Source organism: Channa argus, chromosome 3 (genome assembly GCF_033026475.1).
Source record: "Channa argus isolate prfri chromosome 3, Channa argus male v1.0, whole genome shotgun sequence".
NCBI classification, from domain to species: Eukaryota; Metazoa; Chordata; class Actinopteri; order Anabantiformes; family Channidae; genus Channa; species Channa argus.
Genome location: NC_090199.1, coordinates 20,820,590 through 20,841,848, shown reverse-complemented (window position 1 = coordinate 20,841,848; position 21,259 = coordinate 20,820,590). Strand labels below are relative to the sequence as shown.

At 40.5% G+C, this 21,259-nt stretch overlaps 1 protein-coding gene across 9 annotated transcripts in view; it reads left to right on the top strand.

The window, feature by feature from the left end:
• Positions 1-21,259, top strand: part of add3a (adducin 3 (gamma) a) — an 84,598-nt gene that overhangs the window by 37,723 nt on the left and 25,616 nt on the right. For 3 of the 9 annotated variants that reach the window (XM_067497752.1, XM_067497754.1, XM_067497753.1), the window contains one exon: positions 16,165-16,409. In XM_067497752.1, the coding sequence (XP_067353853.1) occupies positions 16,215-16,409 (195 nt within the window). In that variant the 5' untranslated portion in view covers positions 16,165-16,214. Of the gene's footprint in view, positions 1-7,586; positions 7,664-10,734; positions 11,194-16,164; positions 16,410-21,259 lie in introns of those variants that run through there. The other 6 variants (XM_067497758.1, XM_067497757.1, XM_067497759.1 and 3 more) reach the window with 4 other exon arrangements.

Below are 21,259 nucleotides of genomic sequence, written 5' to 3'. Positions count from 1 at the left end.
AGGTTTGAACACTGCAGTCTGGTGACTATTGTAGCAAGTTAAATACAACAGGTGTAACAGTCTTGAAACATGCAGAAAAAGAAGTAGATGACACAACAGTACATTGCTGGGTAACACAAATGTGAAGTTGATTCTTTATTGAAATATCACCATGATCCTTTATAACTGTTCTTTTCAGCACAGACACACTTGTAGTTTGGACAGCAACACTAACCACCATCTAAATGGACCTTCCTCCTCAAAGCCCCATCCTAACATCTTTTATCTTCGGCCACGTTTGTTGAGCTCTCCATTACAGCATCGTTTGAATTTTTGAGAAGGCAAGGAAGGACCACAGGGGGTCTGTGCAGCAAGATGCCTGACCTTGTAAATAACATGAGTGTCAGTGCTGCCTTTTTCCTTCCCATGATGGATGCTTTGTATAGATTTATGTCACAACCCCCCTAGGCCTTTAGTCTGACAGATCCAGATACTGTATGTGGAGGGTCCCTTCTCTCACACTCACACACAGACTTTCTTTTCCTTGCGTTCTGGCAGTGTGTCATTAAACCTTCAGATGTGATAGAAGGGGTCAAAGCACAGAGACAGTGACTCTGCTTGTTGCCTTTCCTGTTGTGGTAGAGACGTGCTGAGATTTTCTTTCAAGTAAAACAAGAACTCATCCAAACACCACTGGCCAAGATCCAGACTATGAAGACAAGTCCACAAATCCATGCTGCAGTCCAGAAAGTTTTGCCTAGAGAGCAGCATTTTGGGACTTAAACACAGCTGAAATAAATTTATTTCTGCTTCTAGACCTGCCCCAGTTTGCTATAATTCACTGTAAAATCCTGCAGTATACACTGGCATGCCAAACAACCACACCTTGGATTTAACTAAGCAAATTGGTATGAGTCCTCCGTTGGAAGATTACTGCAGTGATTAACAGGTCTCAGCTGGAAACAAATGATTTAGCCCTAACTGAATCCGAACTTCAATGAGTAGCTGAATATACTGAATGATCAGGTTTTTCCATCGATGGAGCTTTTTTTTCATCCCTGATGAAAATGCTGGTGTTCATTGGCCTTATGAAAGAGTGGTTCAGGGAGCATAAGATGTCATTTTCACACAGAGTCCAGACCTTAAGCCCACTTAGACTCTTTAGGATGTGCTGGAGAAGACACAGTGGTCTCTCCTATCATCAGTGTAAGATCTTGGTGAAAATGCAAGTTATTGAAGTGGCAACAGTTTACAAATCCACATTGAATGTGAATCCTGTGTCAAATCTTTTTAGGTAGTCTGTCCTTACCTTATCTTCTTTGTATTATGGAAAAAAACAGCATTTGCTTATCATTAGTAAACTTCTTTGACTACAGATTCTGTGGAAACTAAATTAAAATCTGTAAAAAAAAAAAAACTTCAATTTTACCTTATCATTTAGGCAACATTAAATAAATAAAGCAGTAATGTTCTGATGATGGAAAATGCCAGGTGGTCAGTGATTTTTTTCTACCATCAAAACATCTAAATGCCAGTATGCGTATGATGTACTGATGTGGGCGTCTTGAACCCTGTTAAGCCTCAATTGCCATCACTCACTTTGATATAACGCTGTGTGTTGGTTTGTTCTCTTTTCTGCAGCACAGAGGTAAATTAAAAGGCCTTTTAGATTGGTAGGGTCGTCTCTGGTGGTCACTGTGTTGAGGTTTTGACCTGCCTGGTGGGACAACACAAGAGGTTCATTGGGTACTGGTGGGATGAGTTTTTTTCACAATATCTCTGCCTTGTTGTGAAAGGAAGGCTGTAGGGCATTTAAGTTTGTTACTTGTGAAGAATGGTTTTAAAAATCTAAACTCATGGTTAAGCTAAAGGTTTAGCACGGTTAAGGAACTTTAGGGAGAAGGGTAAATGCTTGCATATGGTGAGTTTTTTACATGGCTCTGCATGAATTTGACAAAAAGCATGTGGAAAGTGAAATGTGCTGCTGCACAGTCCTATGTGATGTCCCTTCTTGCTGCTCTTACTCTCTATCGTACTTTCATGTCCATTTTTTCCTGTGTCTTGGTTTCTCTTTTTTTCTGCTGGGGTCGGGTCACCACATACTCGTACTGTTTGTTTGGAGTTGCTATAGAAACTCATGAGAGTTAAGGCTGTTTGTGTGCTCACGCCTGTGTGTGTGTGTGTGTGTGTGTGTGTGTGTGTGTGTGTGTGTGTGTGTGTGTGTGTGTGTGTGTGTGTGTGTGTTTACGAGCGCGCACACGTGTGCTGGTGTGATGGGGCCGCAGCAGTTCGACTTCATCCGTAATGACTTCATCCAGACACAGACCCTGGCATATTCACTTTGTCTGCTTCCTTGGATTGTGTAATGGATAGTCTCCAAACGCACACCAGCTCTGTGACACCCACTCAGTGTTTTGCCTCGTTGCTTGACCACAGACCAGTCACTAGCCCCATTTGTTCAGCAACAGTAGTACAACTGCATCTGACAACAGTGCATTATTTCTTTATATTTTGATTGTATACAGACTCGTGTATTTGACATCTCTTTATAAAAGTGGAAAGAAAGTTCATGAACTGACAATGAACCCTCAAATATTCTGCCTCTCCCATCCTGTACAGTATGTACTGCCTTTCTTGCATGTATTTCTCTATGTACTGTGTTTCTCGTTGTTACAGAACTTACTGCTACCTTATCACCCAGGTTCAAACACTTGACATTCCTCGGCTGCTTATCTGGGTTGGCATAAAATGTGGAACACGGCCCAGCAATGTACATTTATTTTTGCTTAGAGTCAAGTCAGTGGTAACAAATCTTGTGCATGTGGAAAAGATGCCGCTTCCTCATAGGGGAACAAGTTGGCTTTCTGGAAGATTAATTTTGTATAAATATGCAGTTATTAAAAGCCAAATTACTGATATGTCATGTGACAGTGGTCTTCAACAAAGGGGTTATATTTGCTGTCAAAGAAAAATGACTTGCAGGAACACTGCCTCACTGTTGTATGCTAGAGAAGCTGGATCATTGCTGCTGCATGCAGTTACAATAGTCTCCTTTGTTGCTGTAAATTCTAAATGGTGTCACCTTTATATAACTGAGTTTAATAAAGCGAAACAAATACATTTCTTGCGTTTAAAAACACATTACCACAGATCCTTTCATATCCTTTCAACTGATTGGATTTCTGATGGCTTATAAGCTCTTCTTGTAATTTGTGTTAATTCATCATTTTGACAATAGTAAGACATGGCAATGTTGTTATTGTTAGTGTTTTTATAATAATAAAAATGATCACATTGTGATAGCAATTTTATTATGTTTACAATACTGTTACTCTGTACATTTTCAATAAGCAGTACCTTCATTGTCAGCCTACCTAAATGCTTTTGACACTTTCAATCCTTGCTCTGCTTTATTATGGTCGACATTTCAAATTTGCATCAATAAATAATTGATTTGAACTTTAAAACAAAAAATTCCAATCCATTTCTTCTGAAAGGCTCCTGCTGGTAGTCAGGGATTACTACCAACATGCTGGAACTCAGGTAATGCAGCATTGAAATTTCCCAGAGTTTCCACTGGGTAATTTGCCTATCTGTTCCCACATGTCAGCTTAAGCAAAGTGTGTATTCTCCTGGTGCAGTGACAGAGTCAGACTGCTGTGCGCGGATCACTACAGAAATCACTGCTTTGAAAGTTAAGCACTAAGCTTTGTGTATCAGTATCAAAGATACACTCCCTTACTGCTAAATCCTGTTTATTAATTCATACCCTAATATTAAAAAAGAAATTTGAATATAATAAATATATAATACATTGTCCTCAGAGTTTTACTGTCATTGATGCTGCGACTTCAGAGAATGCTCAGTTATTTGTTGGGATTCTGGGACAGGAGAATATTTTTGTCCTTCACTGCAGGGAGTCTGCACAATTTACTGCAGCACAGAACTCTACACGGTTTTATGAATATAGAAAAAAGTTAGTAAAGGTGCCTTTGCAAAACATCTGTTGTTCAAACCAAAGAGGAGCTTTCCTTTGCCTCATGAAAACTGGATTATTATTATAACATTTGTAATAAACATTAATACATGTGGCTAAAATAACAAAAATGTTTAAATTGAAAACAGCTATGAATATGTTACATTTACTGCATGATGTATAAGCATTATTTGCACACGTCAGCGATTTTAAGTGACTGTCCAGCAAATCCAATGTTAACAGAGTTAAAATGCACTGTTTTCGACTGTAACACTAAAATGCAGATGTGGCCTTGAGCGAAACATTCCACATTGATCCAGTCGATCAGTGGTCAGTAGATCATTGATAGAGCTGAGGCTTGTCCTAACTTACTGCAACTTACCTTGATTTGACTCCTAAACAGGTACTATGAAAATCGCTCTGAAGTGTTTTTGTTTGTGGTAACTCTCACGATGAAATTGGGGGAGAAAACTGATGACTAAAAAAAAAAAAAAACATGTTTTTTCCAGTCTCTTTCAATCAAGAAATAGTGTCAGCAAGAGAAAATGTTGAGTACCTCTAAACTAAGCTAATGCAGCACACGGCTCTATTTTAAACTTATATTGAGTTGTGTAGCCACGGCGCAGCTCAGGCTGCTCTGTTCTATAGCATCTGCCTGAGCACATACGGTAGCAGTTACCAGCTGCAACACACGGAGACGGATTGTTTTTGTTTGTGTGGTTTTGGTTGTGTGGTGTCTGTTGTGTGTGCATCAGAGCTTAGTCCAGTGTTTATCTTGGGTTTAGTTGTGAATAATCATTTTTAATTTATCCTAAATTGCTCTAACATCAATGCCAAAATCACTTTATTGATCAAGCCCACTTAAATTAAAAGGAAACGTCTGATTGCAATTTTAAAATACGTCTGTGTACAGTCAGTATTTGTGATATGTTGTGTAAATAAAAATGACGTGCTGTGTTTTACCTGGCAACTTCCTGGTGACATCAAGTCTGCACTTCCTGCAGCATCTTGTGCCTTTGTTCATATCCAGCTTAATAACCTTGTCATTAAAAAACTCCACGTTTCAGATGATTGTGACAGAATAACAAGGCCAGTGCTTCTTCTTTACTAGTTAAGAACCTTAATAACTCTGAGTTAGTGCTAAATTGCATAAAGTGCATTCCTCAGATTCAAAGGCCTTTGGACTTCTTTCATGCTGCATGCACAGGAGCTTTTTGTGTCAAAGATAAAAGTGGGCAATCCCCTGCCTTTCACAGGTTAGTTTTGTAGCAAATGGCCTGTGAGATGTGAAACTATAAAGCAATTTTATCTCCTAAAAATGTGAGTTTCTGTGCTTTGGCTTTCATGTCATAGTTTTATTCAGTGGAGATGCTTCTCCCAAACTCACACACAACATGTAGAGTTATTCATGGCTGGTTGGCATAGGTACAATGAAGCTCACACCGCTCTAAAAGTCACATGGGTTGTGTAGATTTAATAAACTAACATTTAAGAATCAGACCTAATGTTTCCATGTCAGGCCTTAGAACACAATCACATGAAGTGACCCATAAAAAAATCAACACACATGACCACGACATTAGAAAATAGGTCATTATAATAAACCATCTTTATCTAAACTTTAGTTATAAACACATTACCAAGGACTAAGTTAATTTCAAGCCCTAAAAGGGCAGCGCTCACACTGTGTAGAATTTTAATAAATAGTCACTGAAGTGGTTTTATCTTTGTGTTTCATGCCTTTGTTTCATCTCTATCAACAAAGGAAATAAAGGAGTAGCAGCAACTTCAAAAAACACACACACAAATGTAAATATACGTGCGCTCTTGTTTCCTTGCCCCCTCTTCCTGCTCACTTCTCTCTCTCTCTCTCTCTCTCTGACAGCTGTCTGTTGTCTCTCTACCTGAACCTTGAGGCAGAGGCAGACATCCCTGGTCATGCCTGGGTACAACTCCATAATGGTGCAGGCGTGTTTCTTCTTCTTGCTAAGTAACAGTGGTGCCCATACAGTGACTACATTGTTCCCGGCGAGCGTTCCAGGAAGTGAATCTGCCTCAGTCTGTTAAAAATGTGCTGCTCTACATGCCTCTTTACCCCTCAAACATGGATTAGTTGCTGCTTAAGATCACTCTCATACAAGCACAAATATAGATAGGCCTTTAAGAGCTAGATTAGCAGCAGAGTGACAGTTTTCAGTATTTCAGTGTGCTCAGTTGTGTGTGTCTGCATCTCTACACCAGATGACATGATACTTTTTCAGGCCTGCAGGGATAAAAACATTAGAGCCTAGTCGCCATGATCATTGAGGATGATGACAAGAACACGAAGAACCTGTGAACCTTGTTGATTGGCTTTTCTCTGTTGGTCACGTCCATAAACTTGTCCAGTGCTTTGGGATTTAATAAGATTTTATCGTTTGGAGATTTACTCGGACTCAACCTCCCTAATTTTTCTGCACTGTTTCACCCAAAATAACAATGCGAGTGCTTTGTCAATCAGTCAGAAATGATATTAACATGTGTGAATGAAAACCCTTGCGGTGATGTTGAAATCCTTCTTGGAAGTTGTAAAGCTCTCAATCTCCTCCGTTGGCATGTTCATCTAAATTTGCCCTGCAGGTTGATACAAACATGATGTCACATATGAACTGACGAGTTATTGTGAAGGCTTTCGTGCAGCGTTAAACTGTTTTCAAGAAATCCACTTAACCTCCCCCGTCGAGTTTAAAGTAAAAGTAGCACAAATAAGGTTTTTGGGCAGAAGAAAATACCTCTCCTATGTTTGTGGATTTCCATAAAACCAATAACTGAAGAATTTTTATTTTCTTAAAAACCTCACATGTCCATTTCACACCATGAGGTGTCTATATCAGTGATCTGTATCGTGTGCTCTCAGCAAAAAGCTTAGAGGTCCTAGTAATGATCTCAGTTGTTTGTACATTCCTGCACAGTTAGCATCAGTAAACGTGCCCCCATCCTTCTCTCCTGTCCGTTTGGTGAGAAACACAGTAAATGGACACCAGCATGCATTCAGCCCAGCAGATGCTCAGTTCTTCCTCTGCGTTGTGCTTGTTTCTAGCCACATCTTATCACGGAGGTCAAGGAGTGGATGACTTCAACACAAATATGGTATTACTTAAGAGCGCTGTGGTGTGCAAAGGGCTCATTAGTCATCAGACCTGACAATAGTTGCGTGGAGACCATGCAGTTTTAAACACGCTTTTAAACACCTGGATATGGTCTTACCTTATCTGTAATGGGTCGACCTAAAGCAATAACGGTAATTTGGGTTTCCACCGGCTCACAATTAGCTATCATTAAGAGACAAGCTAGTTGTTATGAACTAGTGAGACATAGCTGGTTGGACGCTGTTCTGAGAGTCAGCTGATGAGAAATTGACTCAACAAAGATGCAACTACAGTGTGTTTGTAAAACAAGTTTTCAAAGCGGTTTTACATCCATAAAATTACAAATTGAAGGAAGAAGGGTTTCGTAATTTCCGATGCTGTGCAAAATTTATATTCCAGATGTTTTGTTTTAGAGAGGTTGTTGGAAACAGTGAAAAGATTAGTCATTTGAGTGCTTTTGTCTGTGTTTTTAACCACAGACTTGTTGTTTTATAATTTAACAGCACATGAGAAGCAGGCTCTGGGAGACACAGACACAGAACGTCGTACAACTCCGTGTCTTCAGACCTGTTTAGAAGTGGTGAGTAGTGAGTATTGTGCAGAGGCGTGTGTGTGTGTGTGTGTGTGAAGCTCAGTTTTCCTGAGCCAGGCTTGATAATGACTGTCATTGTGTGTGTGTGTGTGTGTGTGTGTGTGTGTGTGTGTGTTTTGATGAGAGGTGGAAATAAAGTGCTGAGTGATGCACCAACATCTAGAAGCAGGGGGTGGTGGTTTGTACTTGCCATATTCACTGCACTGCAGATAAGAAAACTGTGTGAACTCATGGCTCAGTAGTACAGAGGAACCCAGTATTATACTAATTGTAAAATTGTGAGGCTTGTTGCATTGTTTTTTGATCTTTCAAATTGCAAGGTCACACAGAATTCACAGGGGATTGGTTAAATTCCTGGATTGCCTAACTGTTTGCTTTGAGATTTCATGTGTCATGTTTCTGTCAGTAGTGAAGCATATTTTACTCAACTGCTTATCTGCACCTGTTTTTTTGTTGTTGTTGTTGTTGTTGTTGTTGTTGTTGTTGTTCAAATAGGTTGTACACATTGTTGATATGTATTACCCATAAGTGAGTTCCTTTTTTTATTTTGTGCCAAGGACACTGCTTGTCAGTAAGTCATGTGGTGACTGCAGAATGATATTTCTTGTTTGTTGGTACAAACCCGCTACAGCCTGCAGTGCAGACACTTCCATGATTTCCTTCACATGGATGTGATTCCAGAGGAATATCAGCCTGTTCTACATTGCCAGAGGCACCCGGACCAATTCTGTAAAATGCATAACACACACAGTGTGTGTGTATCAGACAGTCAGTGTCACCATCACAAGGTGTATGGTCCCTCCCCCTTTTCTGTAAAGATAAGCTGAGAACAGTTTATGTGCATGTGTTTGTGCTTACTGTTCCTATGAAAAAGGGGTTTTCAGTGAGTCGGTAAATGATTGAATAGCACTGATGTAACAGGAAGATGATAATAAAAAAGCCATAATGCACCCATGCAAAATGATTTGGTACACGTATATATTTTATTATAAATGTAATATGATGGGCAGCTTTTAAATTTTTAATATAAAATGGTATAAAAGACAATAATTCAATACATACAGTCATTAAAGCCCTGTGGTTTCATCAGTCCACTTGTGTTTTTAAACTGTACTTCACTCAGTCATTTGTAGTCAGTGTACAAGTTTATCTGAGGTGTTAACTGCCTTCTGTGTAAAACTATCAATCACTGTCTGTCTCATTTTACTGTTGGTTTAGAGCAACATACTGCACGCTCATAAACACCAAAACTAATTCCATGTGTGGGGCTTCAATCTTGAGTAACTCACTCTGTCACCAACAGTTTTCAGTCACTTTCAGGACATACTTTTGGCCTGTTCATTTTCACTTCCTGCCTGAACTTGTGTTACAATTTGTTCATGTCCACCTGATGTCAGGGGGGAAATTCAGACTCAGCATTCACAAACCGGTGCAGGGTTTTGGTATATTTTGCTGTAGATCTACACATGCGTTTGTTGTTGGTGCAGATTTCAGTCTTTGTTTGGAACACTTGCCCTCACTACACATCCTGAAGTTTCCTCTAAGTCCCAAATTGTCTGTTTTCCCCTGAAATGATACAGTTTTTAATCTTATTTTCCTTTGTTTGAAGGTTTTAAGACTTGAATGTTATTGTTATTTGCAATAACCATAAGTTAGATCATTTTAAATGTGATTTTGCATACATTTGCTATATTGTAAGATATAGATTGATACTGTGAAGTATCATTATTAGTAGTGATACTGATTTAACAATATGCCTTAAACTTAGTAATACATTACTAATTGACTAATTCAGTGTATTTTTGTGGTTACAGAATGTAATGATTCAGATTGTGCTAAAAAAATGTCCAGTTTCCGCTTGGGCAAGTAAACTCTATGTTTGGGCAAGTAGAATACATCATTCGTTTGCCTGATCAGGCAAGTTAGATACTGTCTGCTATTTACTGATATCTGATAACAATGAAAAATCTGCAAGTAAATTAGCAGAATGTTTTAAACGAGATGTGGAATAACACTCCTGTATGTATCTTATTATGCTTTATTTAAATGTAACCCTTCTCTCACTGAGGGCAGGAATAAGATATACTGAAGGACATTCACAATTTATACCCTGGTTTAATGTGCCTGTGCACAGCTAACCAATCACTGTATGAAATAGCTGTGAATGTCTTGAGGAAGCGAAATCACTTTCAATCCAGTGCTGGAAAGGTGCACGGGCAGTACTGATAATACTTAAGTCAGAGAAAATTAAATGCAACAAAACTTCACAAGGAAATTGATCAGTTCATTTATATATTTATGTTTCAGCATGAAGTGAGCAAAGAGAGTGAAGGAAAATGTTTTTGGAATGTGGTAGAACAAGATAAGTTGGTCAGTAGCAGCGGCTTAGTGAGATGCAATCAACACAACAAACATAGACCGAAAACTTAATTGATCCCAGCTTTAAAATGTGGCTTTTGCTTCAGGCAAGACAGTAAATGGCAAATGACCGATATTGAGTGAACATGACCTCTGACCTAGAACACCTGCAGTCAGTAAAGTTTTTTTTTTTAATCTTAGTTTTGACTGCGTACTTTGACTTTTTGAATCATGTGGTATTTCGCTTCACTACTGAGGCAGAATGCAGTGAATCTATGGGGCTGAGGGGGCTACAAAGAACATATAGCTTATGCTGTGGCAGGTTGTTCGGTTGGAGTTACTCTGCTGCCAACGAAGCTCATAAACGCTGACCTTTTCTGCAGTCGCTCAGAGGGGGTGGTAGAGTAGCAGGGGATGTGGCTACGAAACATAAAGGGAGAGAGTTGTGGAATGTGGGAGAAAGACCAGAAAGTGAATGGATCAAAGAAAAAAAGACAGAGAGAGAGAGAGAGAGAGAGAGAGAAGGCAAGGGAGGAGGAGGGATTAGTGTATGTGGGAGCCTGAGCTCTGATTGGTCTAGCAACATGCATGTGTGTGTTTGCCTGAATCTGCGTGCGTGTGCCAGTAGGCGCGGGATTAAGCCTGAATCACGTGGTCCCTTTAGCTTCTTTTCCACACAAACACACTCCCTCATTACCCGAGAGCACACAGACACACACACAAACACACACACGGACACACATACACACATATACATACATATATCCTCGTACTTACACACTCACAGCTGTTGGTACTCCCTCCCTCTCTCTCTCACTCTCTCTCTCTCTCTCTCCCCCCCTCTCTCTGATAAACGCTGAGGCAGCCGAGGAGCAGAGCCCACAGGAATCTGGGAGAATCTGTTGTCTGACTGCAGCTCGACCAAAGATCATCTATTTGGGAAATCTAGACGGACAAGTGGACCGACTAGTCTAATTGCTTATTTTCTGTTGAGCACTTTTCATATCCCGCTCTTTCTCTCTGTCTGTCTCCTGGCTCCTTTCTGGGACTCAGTGTTAGAGTTTTGAGCAACAGAGAAAAATAGAGACATGTGTTTTGCCTCCGCCGCCTATTACTACCGCCTGTTCTCTCCCATTCAGTGACCAAAGAGGAAATTGAAGGTTGGTTGGCCTTTGCTTATTTGTTTATGTGCTAGTGTCTTCTGTCATTATATATTTTTGAAGATATTACACTTTTTGCAGTACACCCAGTGTCATTTATTTGTATTACCAAGTCGTACTTGTCCAGTTTTTGTGTTTATATCAGCTATGTAAAAGCATGACTCCGAAGATTACCATTCCCAAAACTGATCTGTAGTTTTAGGGGAATTCCTTGTTTATATGGCTTTGCGGTCACACGCACATCTAGACACACAATCCTGCTCTGTAAACACACTTGGCAGTAACAGTGCAGCAAGTGTGAGCACAGGAGCAGATTGGCTCTGGCTGTTATCTCTAACGTGTGCAACAAAAGAAGATACAATTGAAGATACTGAGTGTTTTAGGATGAATGCAGCAGCAAAACGTAGTCTACAGTCTTTCATTAGAAGGAATCCCTGTAACACAAATTTACACATGAAGGTTTCATAACTTGCACACGAACAGTTACTGCACTGACACAAGGTTGCACAATGAGTAAACATCAGAAAGTACAACCAGATGCTGCCATGTGTAAATTACAGACAAAACACTGACAACTGGCACATTGGTGGGTTCAGGAGAAGAGTTTTCCTCGTCTCGTAGTAAAGCTGCTGAAGGATCTGTAAGCTGTTGAGCATTTGGCTCCGGTTTCACTGCTAGATCAGTCTTGCAGGCATGTTTGGACAGGGAGCACACCTACTCCTCTGTTTGCATGTGTACGTGTGTGCACGAGTTGCTTTTGCTGGGTTTATGTCACAGGTCACAGTGTTCAGAATTGTGCGTACATACTCGATCTGCCATTTACAGTGTGTGTGGATATAATTAGTCAGCATAGGGATTGTTTCCTGGTATTGTTGCAGTTGGAGTTGTAACACAACCCAAAAGGCTTTTTGTCTATTTTTAGGGGTGGGCGACAGTAGACACACTTTGAAGCTCACCCCAGGCAAGATGGAGATATGAAGTGTGTGTGAGTGAATGAGTAGTTTGGATGAGTGTGTGTGTGGTTTTGGGTGCTTTATGTGTGTCCTTTTGTTAACTTTGCATTGGTCTGGCATTGTACTCTGCTTTAGGAAAGAAAAATTAAGGTGAAAGTGGAGGTCAGACAGAAAAAGTGATCAACAGAGAGAGAGATGCAGTGGTAGAGATGTAGCCCTTCAGATTAGCTGACTGTCATCAGATGGAGGGTGTTCTGTTGTCTTAGCTGCTGGCTCTTGTCCAGCTCCAAATGTCAGAGGACTACTGAGGCATTAAGAGTGAGCTCTCAGGCTTTACAGCAGTGGCTCCTATAATAGAGATGAAGGTGGGAAACTGATTCTGTAGAAGGGACATAAAAAAGAGTGGATAACCTTTATGTGGCTTCACAATTCTCCCTTAAATACTTTGCGCATTTTTCTCCTGCAGCATGCAAACATGTTCAACTTAATACTACTTAAAACAGAAATTACCATACTGCTATATTAATAATCACTTGATGAGTGTCATTTTTCAAGCAGAAACAAAACCTATTTTCTTGCTTCTTAATGGTGGGGATACTGTGTCTTCAGAAGGCTTTCAGACCCTTCACTTCAAATTCTTTCATTATTGGGTACTGAGTGTAGATTAATGAGAAATAAATTTGTTTAAAAAAGTGTAGTATCAGGCTGCAACATGACAAAATTGAAAAAAATGAAGGGGATCTGACAACTTTGTCTCAGCATTTTGTTCTAATTGGTAGATATTTTATAGACCAAATAATGAGTGGAGCATTTCACAAAATAAATGCTAATATGTGGAAATTAACCTTGCTGAATGTAGTTTTACCTTGTAATTTAATTTTGGCAGTGAAAAGATCTGTTCTACTTATGCTTTATCAGCCTGTTGCTGCCTGGAGCTTGCAGGTCCCTGACTCACGCTATTCATCGGTTGCTCGCAAACAACACTGTGAACGTGCTCGTTTACAGCAACGTTTGGTTTAATGGCATTTTTTTAAGTAACAATTTCACACACAGCTCTGCCACAGATAAAGACAACTTGTTTGTGGTGCTGCTGAACATGGCTGAGTGGCGGGGAGAGAGGTCACTAAAGGTCACAGGCTCACCTCGCCTCAGGCTGCGATCACATCTAGCTCACTGCAGTAAACACATCCTGCCTCGTTTGACTGCCACATATTAATAGAGCTTAAATCAATTACAGTACAGCACTGTCCTCTACTGCCATATTTGTAAAGGTCAGTTGTGTCTCAAATGTCCAGTCGGTTATTGAGCGCAATGTAATTTTCCTTAACTGTTGTGGGACTTCAATGCATTTCATTCAAGAAGTGTTTTAATGCACCTGCCATGAGGCACAAGTTAGAAACACTAATGCTGTAGTGGAGAGGATCCGATTTCATTCTCTCTTTCTCTCTCACACACTCACACACACACAGACCACCGACACTCCACCCTTCCCCTCACAAACCTCCCTGGATGTGACCAGGCCGAGAGGGTTTGGGTCTGGGAACAATAAAGATCTATTGACAGAAACAGAGGGATGGAGGGAGGAGGGGGGAGCTCATGCTGGGAACTGCTGGAGTTGTGGGTCTTGTGACAGTGCATGGATGGGATGGCGTACTGGTGTGTAAGAAAAGAAGAGGCAGATTTTAGCAATCAGAGGGAGGGGGTTCAACTTTATTTTGGTGAGGCTACAGCTGTTGCATTTGGCCACGTGGAATTCCACTCATTCAGTCAATTTCATGCTTGAGCTCAATGTGCTTGACGTGCTTGAATGTCAATCAGACCTTTTTGGATGCGTTTCCTATTCAACACTTTTTTTGTTGTTGTTGTTTTTAAGTTTTGGGAATCTTTGAAAAAATGCGGAGAAACAAGTAAAAGCTGTAGTAAGCAATTCATCAGCCTTCTGTTAAATATCCAAGTTCCAGTACAACACCTCCTGCTATCATCATTCCATCATTTACAGTTTCGCCTGTTCCACCACTAAGCATAGCAGTGCAGGCAAGCAGGAAGACGAATCAATATCAGGTTACATAACTGTGCGCTGCCCAGCTGCCTTGAATTAAAGAGGATTTTTCTGGGCGGCTTTTATCTGTTTCCGTAGTATAAATCACAGATTGAGTAGTAGGATCAGGTAGAGAATGAGAGGTTTCCTGTGTCTCCACTAGATTCTCTGATTTCGAGTTTACACCACATGACAAATGTTCCTTGTTAAAATTATTACTTTGAGCAAAACAAACTCTTTTCTACACTATTCAGGAAATACGTTCTATATACTTTATCATATGTCTGTGGCTTGCTGAATCTCATAATTCATGCCATGGGACGTATTGAAGAATTTCTCCAAAATCTCTCTGTGTTTGGTCTGAATATCTGTCCTTTATACAGTGAAGTGTGTTTCTCTTCACTAATCTCAACTATCTCTTTAAGTGCAATTTGACCTGAATGAATAGCTTAGCAGTAGGGTTCAGATCAGACGACCTCTCTCACACTTTTCACTCCACAAAAAGTCAAACAGCAGAAAAGATGTCAGCTCTCGCAGAGAAAAAACCTAAATATTTGATGATGACAACTGGACACTTGGTTTCCTTAAGGCAGAAAACAGCGGGATCCCTTTCTTATATGCTCTCATTCCTCTGCTCTTCAAGCCAATGTGCCATCTGGTAGGAAACCTGTAAGCCCCACCTCTCTTTAATACAACACCAGCTTATCAGCTGCTACATGCTGCAAGGGATCCTGTACCGTGCAGGTTTACCTTTTCTGTCCTCTCTGCCTGTGAATTTATTTTTTCACAGTTAACCATTTGTCTATTTACCTGTTGCTTTCAGCATATTTCTTTTTAATTCTGGTGGAATTTATGTGTGAATCGATGCATTTTGGTTATTAGCAGGTGCGTTTAATTTAAATAAAATCTGTGTTTTCTAGTTTCTATTGCTATGTGATTTATAGTTTCTTCAGAAATTCAACTGCACTACAAAATCAACATTATCAAACATAATAAACTGGCATATTTTCAAATTTATTTCCTTTTGCTTTTAGTGGCTGTGCTCTTTGGCATGACAACAAGGCGCTGAGAGGGTCAGTCACACTTGTGGATTTTACTGTAACAGTTCCTGTACCTTGAAGAAGGTTTGTTGTCGTGCCAGCTGACCTTAAAATGAACACTGGGAGTAAACCACCTCTCCAGTCAAGGCCTGGATGTTCAAACAAAACTGTTCCTGTACTCCTCATTAGCTTTATAGGGTCATGTGTCACAGTGACCTGGCTTATGTCTATGTGCAAATATGTTCATATGATTGTAAACAGCATGACACAATGTGTGTATGAAACATAACTGTGGTGTCAGGACTGTGCTGAAGCCTGATATTTGTGTCAAATCAAAGAGAAGAGCTCATCTTATGAACATCCGTTTCTTGTTTGTGACAAAGTCACACTGTAGCCGTGTGTATGTGTGTGTTTGTGTGTTTGTGTGTGTGTGTGTGTGTGTGTGTGTGTCCTTTTTTTAATTTGTCAGTATTTTTAATTGGCACATGCCAGATGTATACACATTTCTCTTGTATAAAGAATGGCATAAGTGAGATCATTTAACCCAGTCTTGTGTTTAATAAGCATTAGATTAGAGAAGCCTGCACATTAAAGATTAAAAATTATGCTGACAAGATATACAATATGCATTGTGAAACAAACACATTTTCCTTTTGCCTTATGCCTCTAAGAGCAAATCTGTTTTGCATCATGATGACTGCATTATTTGCATAATAAATCCTGGCACATGTCATTGTGTTCTTCATTCTATCTGTGCTATTTAATCACTAAACACTAATTTTCATTTTTGTTTATCGTAAACAACACACATTTAAAAAACTGTTCTGTATAATGGAAAAATATCTTCTTCATCACAAAGATAAAATTGAAAAATAGTTTGTCAGTACAGGGGTTACAGTGTCTTGTAACCCATCTACTACTCTTTTCTTTTTCTCCTTAGGTGAGAGCCAGTTAAGCAGCCGTAGGACGAGCAAGTGAGGAGAAGCAGGCATGAGTGTTGGCAGCCATCAGGGGGTCGTGACCACCCCCCCGCCACCCTGTGGAGGGACCAAGGAGCGCTACTTTGACAGAGTCGATGTCAATGATCCAGAATACATCAGGGCCAGGAACATGTCACCCGACCTCCGGCAGGACTTTAATGTTCTGGAGCAGAAGAAGCGTGTCACACAGATACTGCAGAGCCCTGTAAGTTGCAAGGAAGCAACGAGAGTGTGTCCTCTACTTATTTGTCATATCGCTCACAAAGTTGAAAACCAATTAAACAGTGCAGTATCATGTTTTGTTTTCCACTTACCTTCAATAGTTGTACCTAGTCAAACTTGGTCTAACGGAAGTACTTAGTGGAGGATGTAGTCTAGAGAAAGGCAGTACCTTCAAATGTTTATTGATAACCTGCTGAAGTGATGAAAATGCACTGTAATTTAATGTTACGAGCTAAAGCCAACTTTTTGCCTTGCTGTTACATAAAGCAAATACGGTAGTGCGCTGACACTGAGGACCCAAAGCAAGACTCTAGAACAAATGAGTAGAAGTCTCTGCACTTAGTTCAGGCGTGCTTATCAGCTGGTAGGGAGTTAGAAAAGTCACACAAAAACGAGCAAGGGTTACATGAGTATGAACACGGGTGCAGACCAGGTCAGGATCAGGAAATCAGGACTAGGAGAGGACAGGTTTTTGTACTAGACGAGGTAATGAGGAAATGAGCAACAGGCGCATAGTTGAGCGTGGAAGTCAGGCAGTGTCGGTTGCACCAACACTGGAATAATCTCAGGACAACTGGGAGAGGCAGGGTCTAAAATGACTAGATATGTAAAAGAGATGAGATGTAAATGGTAAACAGAGGGAGGCATAGACAGACAGAGGGCTAAACAGGGCCTTTGCAGAGGTGGCCAATGTGACAAGCATGGTGAAAAGGATGGGAATGGCTCCTGTTGCATACAGACTAGAGTCCTATTGGGTAAATATCCATAAACACTATATAACTTAAGCAGCCTCCACAGTGATGAGACCCCTCCTGAGGCCATTTTTGACGAAGAGAAAACAGATTGGTTGGTGGAGTAGTGACCAGCAAAGACTACTCACAGCATGAAAGTCTTGGATTTGATTTCAGTCCCAGTGGGGTCTGTGGGATAACAGGGAAAAAAACTCAATTTTATTCTGCCAAGGAGGGAGGCATAATGCTTTTCAAAGTTAAGTTCATATTAAGATGACAGTGAACTCAGTTGAGAAGCTCCTGCAAACTCTTCACCTCCCAAATAGTTTGGCAATCAGTTCCTGTTTTCACTTCTGCCAGTTATTATTCCCCAATCAAGTGATTTCTAAAGAAACCACGGCATGTGCTTGTGTGTTTGTGCTTTCGTTGATGTTGTGTCACTAACCACAATATCCAAGTAATCGGCTTTCTGTGCAAACTCTAATATAACCACCAGCTACCACACCCTCGCTGGGGCTTAGTGCTCACAGAGTTCTCCAAGTGCCCTCCGGTCAGCAGCTCTCATTCTGGGGCAGGTTTTGCTGAAGTAAACGACTCTGTGAACTGTGAAATTTCAGCAGCACAAGTAATGTTTTATTTTCTGTCCCTGGAGATCTGAATTCTTGAGAATTATTGCTTCTGTTCTTGAACACATTGCAGCAGGTACACGGCAGACATACTAAGTATTTTGGTACTAATGAAAATCATTCAGATATCTGTGTGCTATGGTTTGTACTTGGCTATAACCTGTGCCAGGATTAAAAAGCAGTGTAATTATCGTTATAACATAGACCAGTTGTCAACTTTTTGACCCTGAATACACTGGCACCCCTGTCACAAGCTCCAAACTGTGGTAACAATGGGTCTTGTAACCTTGTAAAAGCTGTGTAAAGACAACACAGTGTTGTCCTGTTTTTGTATTGTGCCCTTTGGACAGTTGCATAAGCTTGCGAGGAGGTTTTACAACAACCCTCTGCCTTTGAGTGGAGCATGTGAATATTTACTCTACGCTATTGACTGAAGGCTGTTCTCTAACTGAAGGGCTTCTTGCTGTTTACAGTGGGATCGTTACATTTGGACTTGTAGTTTGAAGCATTTTGATGTGACAAATGCACATTGTTGGTTGTAGAGAATGCAGAGGCCAGATTTATGATATGGTCAAAGTTACAAGGTCAAATGCTGCTGAGACAATAAATGTCATAAATTAATGTTCCTCACTAGTAGAGTATTATGCCTGGAAGTGGATACTGGGGAATGGCTGCTCAGCGGTTTGGCCCGTTCTCTTTTTAGCTCTAAATGTGATTCACATTCTGCACATGCCCAGCGTGGTTTTCTTGGCACGCAGTGTTTCGTTCCAGATGTCTGGCAGGACAGGAGCATGGTGCTGTTGATGCAGGTTTCTGCTTGATACTCTGTGCGTGTGGGGTGGTCTGTGGGTGTTATAGTGTGAGATTAGCTACCGCAACTACAGTTAGGGGCAAGCAAATGGGTGAGTACATTGAAGGGCCCTGCACTGAGCAGACCGTCTGCTGCAGTGCAATGTTGTACCACCACTGTGCATCTGTGCCTGATCACCACTGATAAGTTGTGTGATGTCTGGCACAGCTGTCTGCAGTTTGTCCTTATCTGCCACCGTTGGGTAGTTTATTAACATGTTCTACATGTTATTAAAAGGGAGACAGTCTCATGTATGTTGAAAGATAAAGAGAGAGATTCAGAGAGAGACTGTTGAGATGTGCAAGTAGTTGGACAAAGACAGCTGAAGACAGTGGTCAGGTATTTTGTTGGCCTAGCCCAACCTAATCTCCATCTTAACTATAAATCTTTATTTTACTAAAATGTAATATAGCTGCTTTGATTATGTTTTATAGTAACAACCAAATGATACTGTACAGGAAAACCATATGAAAACTGCCCCCGTCAGCTCTACTATGTTGGTTTGGTCTTTTCCAGCAACATAACATTATTTATTTTGTTTTGTTTTTTCCTAAAGCAAAGAGCTCTGCTAAGAGTTCTGTCCAGCCCCACGTGGTACACAGACAAAGTTAGGGACTATCTGACTAAATGCTCCACAGCTCTTCAGATATTTGCCTCGGGTGTTGGTCCTAAATGGAGAGTTAATTTTGGACCGACCGGCAACATGACATGAAATGAATGTTAATGTGACTCTCTTCTACTGGATGTGTTGCTAACATTAGCCACACAAATTTATAAGGTGATAATATGTCAGTGTTGCATTTCACACAAGTTTTTATCTTTGGCCCCAAGTAGCCAGTAGTAGTAAAATCAATTCAGGCTGCTTTTGGTGTTATTTTTTGCCGTCATACCTTTGCTAAAACCAGTTTTTTGAACTGTTTGTAGTCGCCTGTAATGCCTGTTATTTCCCCATTTGGACATCCTATTTTACCCCACTTACATCATTTAGCGCAGTGAGTGTCTGCTTGTTGCTCTGCCTGTGTTACACTTGCGGTCATGCGGTGGTATGTGCACTATATTATCCCTTTTGATGTGGTTTTGAACACACGCCAACCAGCTCTCAGTCAGCAGTAACAGGTGGCTCCCTGTGGGCTGCAGAGTGTTTTCAGCCTTCACATCACTACAGTTGGCCCCTCACTGCTGGTTTACTCATATACATCTACAACAACAGCAATAATAAGTGTGGGTCACCAGCTGGTGCACATGTGCACTCATCCTCCCCTTCTCTCGTTTTTTTTCTACATCTTTCTTAGTCTGTTGCTTTCTTATATTCCACAACAACAGGTGTGTCACCAGCTGGTTGTCCACACTTATTATTGCTGTTGTTGTAGATGTATAAATATATATATTTTCTTTCTGTCTTGCTCTTCTCTCCCTAATTGTTTTGATTCCAGTGTTACAGGACTAGTGGCATCTTCAGATGACAGGTTTTAAGCGTTCAGTTGGCAGGTTGTATTTAAAGTCGGACCAATATAGAGAGGAGTGAATCAACTCCACTGACTTCATCCACAGGCCTCATTCATATAATTGTTGTTATTATTGTTGTTAGAGACAAATTTCTAATCCATTTTACCCACAACCTCCCCCCTGTGCAGCAGTTTAAAGGCATAGTGAGACAACAAATAGGGAAAAACCAAAGGAGTGTGGGATCTCAGGTAACATATAACATGTAATGTGTAAATGGATTTTCTGCATACTTGTAGTTCCTCGCATTGTCTGGCACAGACGTACAGTATCTACTGATCACATTTTCAGCCTGAAAGCAGTTTGTGTTTTCATCACTTCTCCACTGAAACTCACATAAGGAACAAGGAAAGAAGGATTGCTAATGCAAAGAGGTTTTATCATGACATGCAAAGAAGCCCCTGGCTGTGTATCTCATAGTTTGTTGCTGCAGCCATATGCAATGCAAAAAGTCAAACGATACTAAAGGCTTTACATGAAATCAGAACTGAAACGGAATTCGAGTTGAACTTGCTCACTTGCTGTTTCTTTTTTGCTCTTAGGTTTGTAATCTCTCTCTCCAAGATTTCTCTTTTCCTTCTCCAGCTTGTCGCACAGTTTGTTCATCAACTATGATTTACTGAAGCCAACGGGTACATTTAGTCAATCCCAGTTTGCATTGGTCCTGTGAGTCCACATCCCCCCTCACTTTCCAGAAAACACAATTTGATAAATTATGGTGCTTTGGTGAGTTCTGGTGAGAGCCCCTCATGTGAGATAAATGTCACGGCTGCTTTCTATTATGTTTCCCCCTTTTCTTTAAGTCCTGAAGGTCTCATTTGATAGAATATTAGTGGTAGAAGTCACTCTAGCGATTCTTTTTGAAAGCTGTCTTCCCCCTCAGAGCCATGTCCCAGCAGCTGTGTTTCAACTTAACATTTCACAACATCTCCTGGGTGCTGAATCCTCAAACAGTGAGGTCCTCAGGATTAATTCAGGCTAACAGACTGAAATGCCCATTTAAGCTCATGTGCAGCCTTCAAAAAGAGACGACAAAAGCCAAAAGAATTACGCTAGTACTAAGGATAGAAGCTTTGCAAAATTTTCTTACTTCAGCATGGACATGTTAGCAACTGGAGATGTG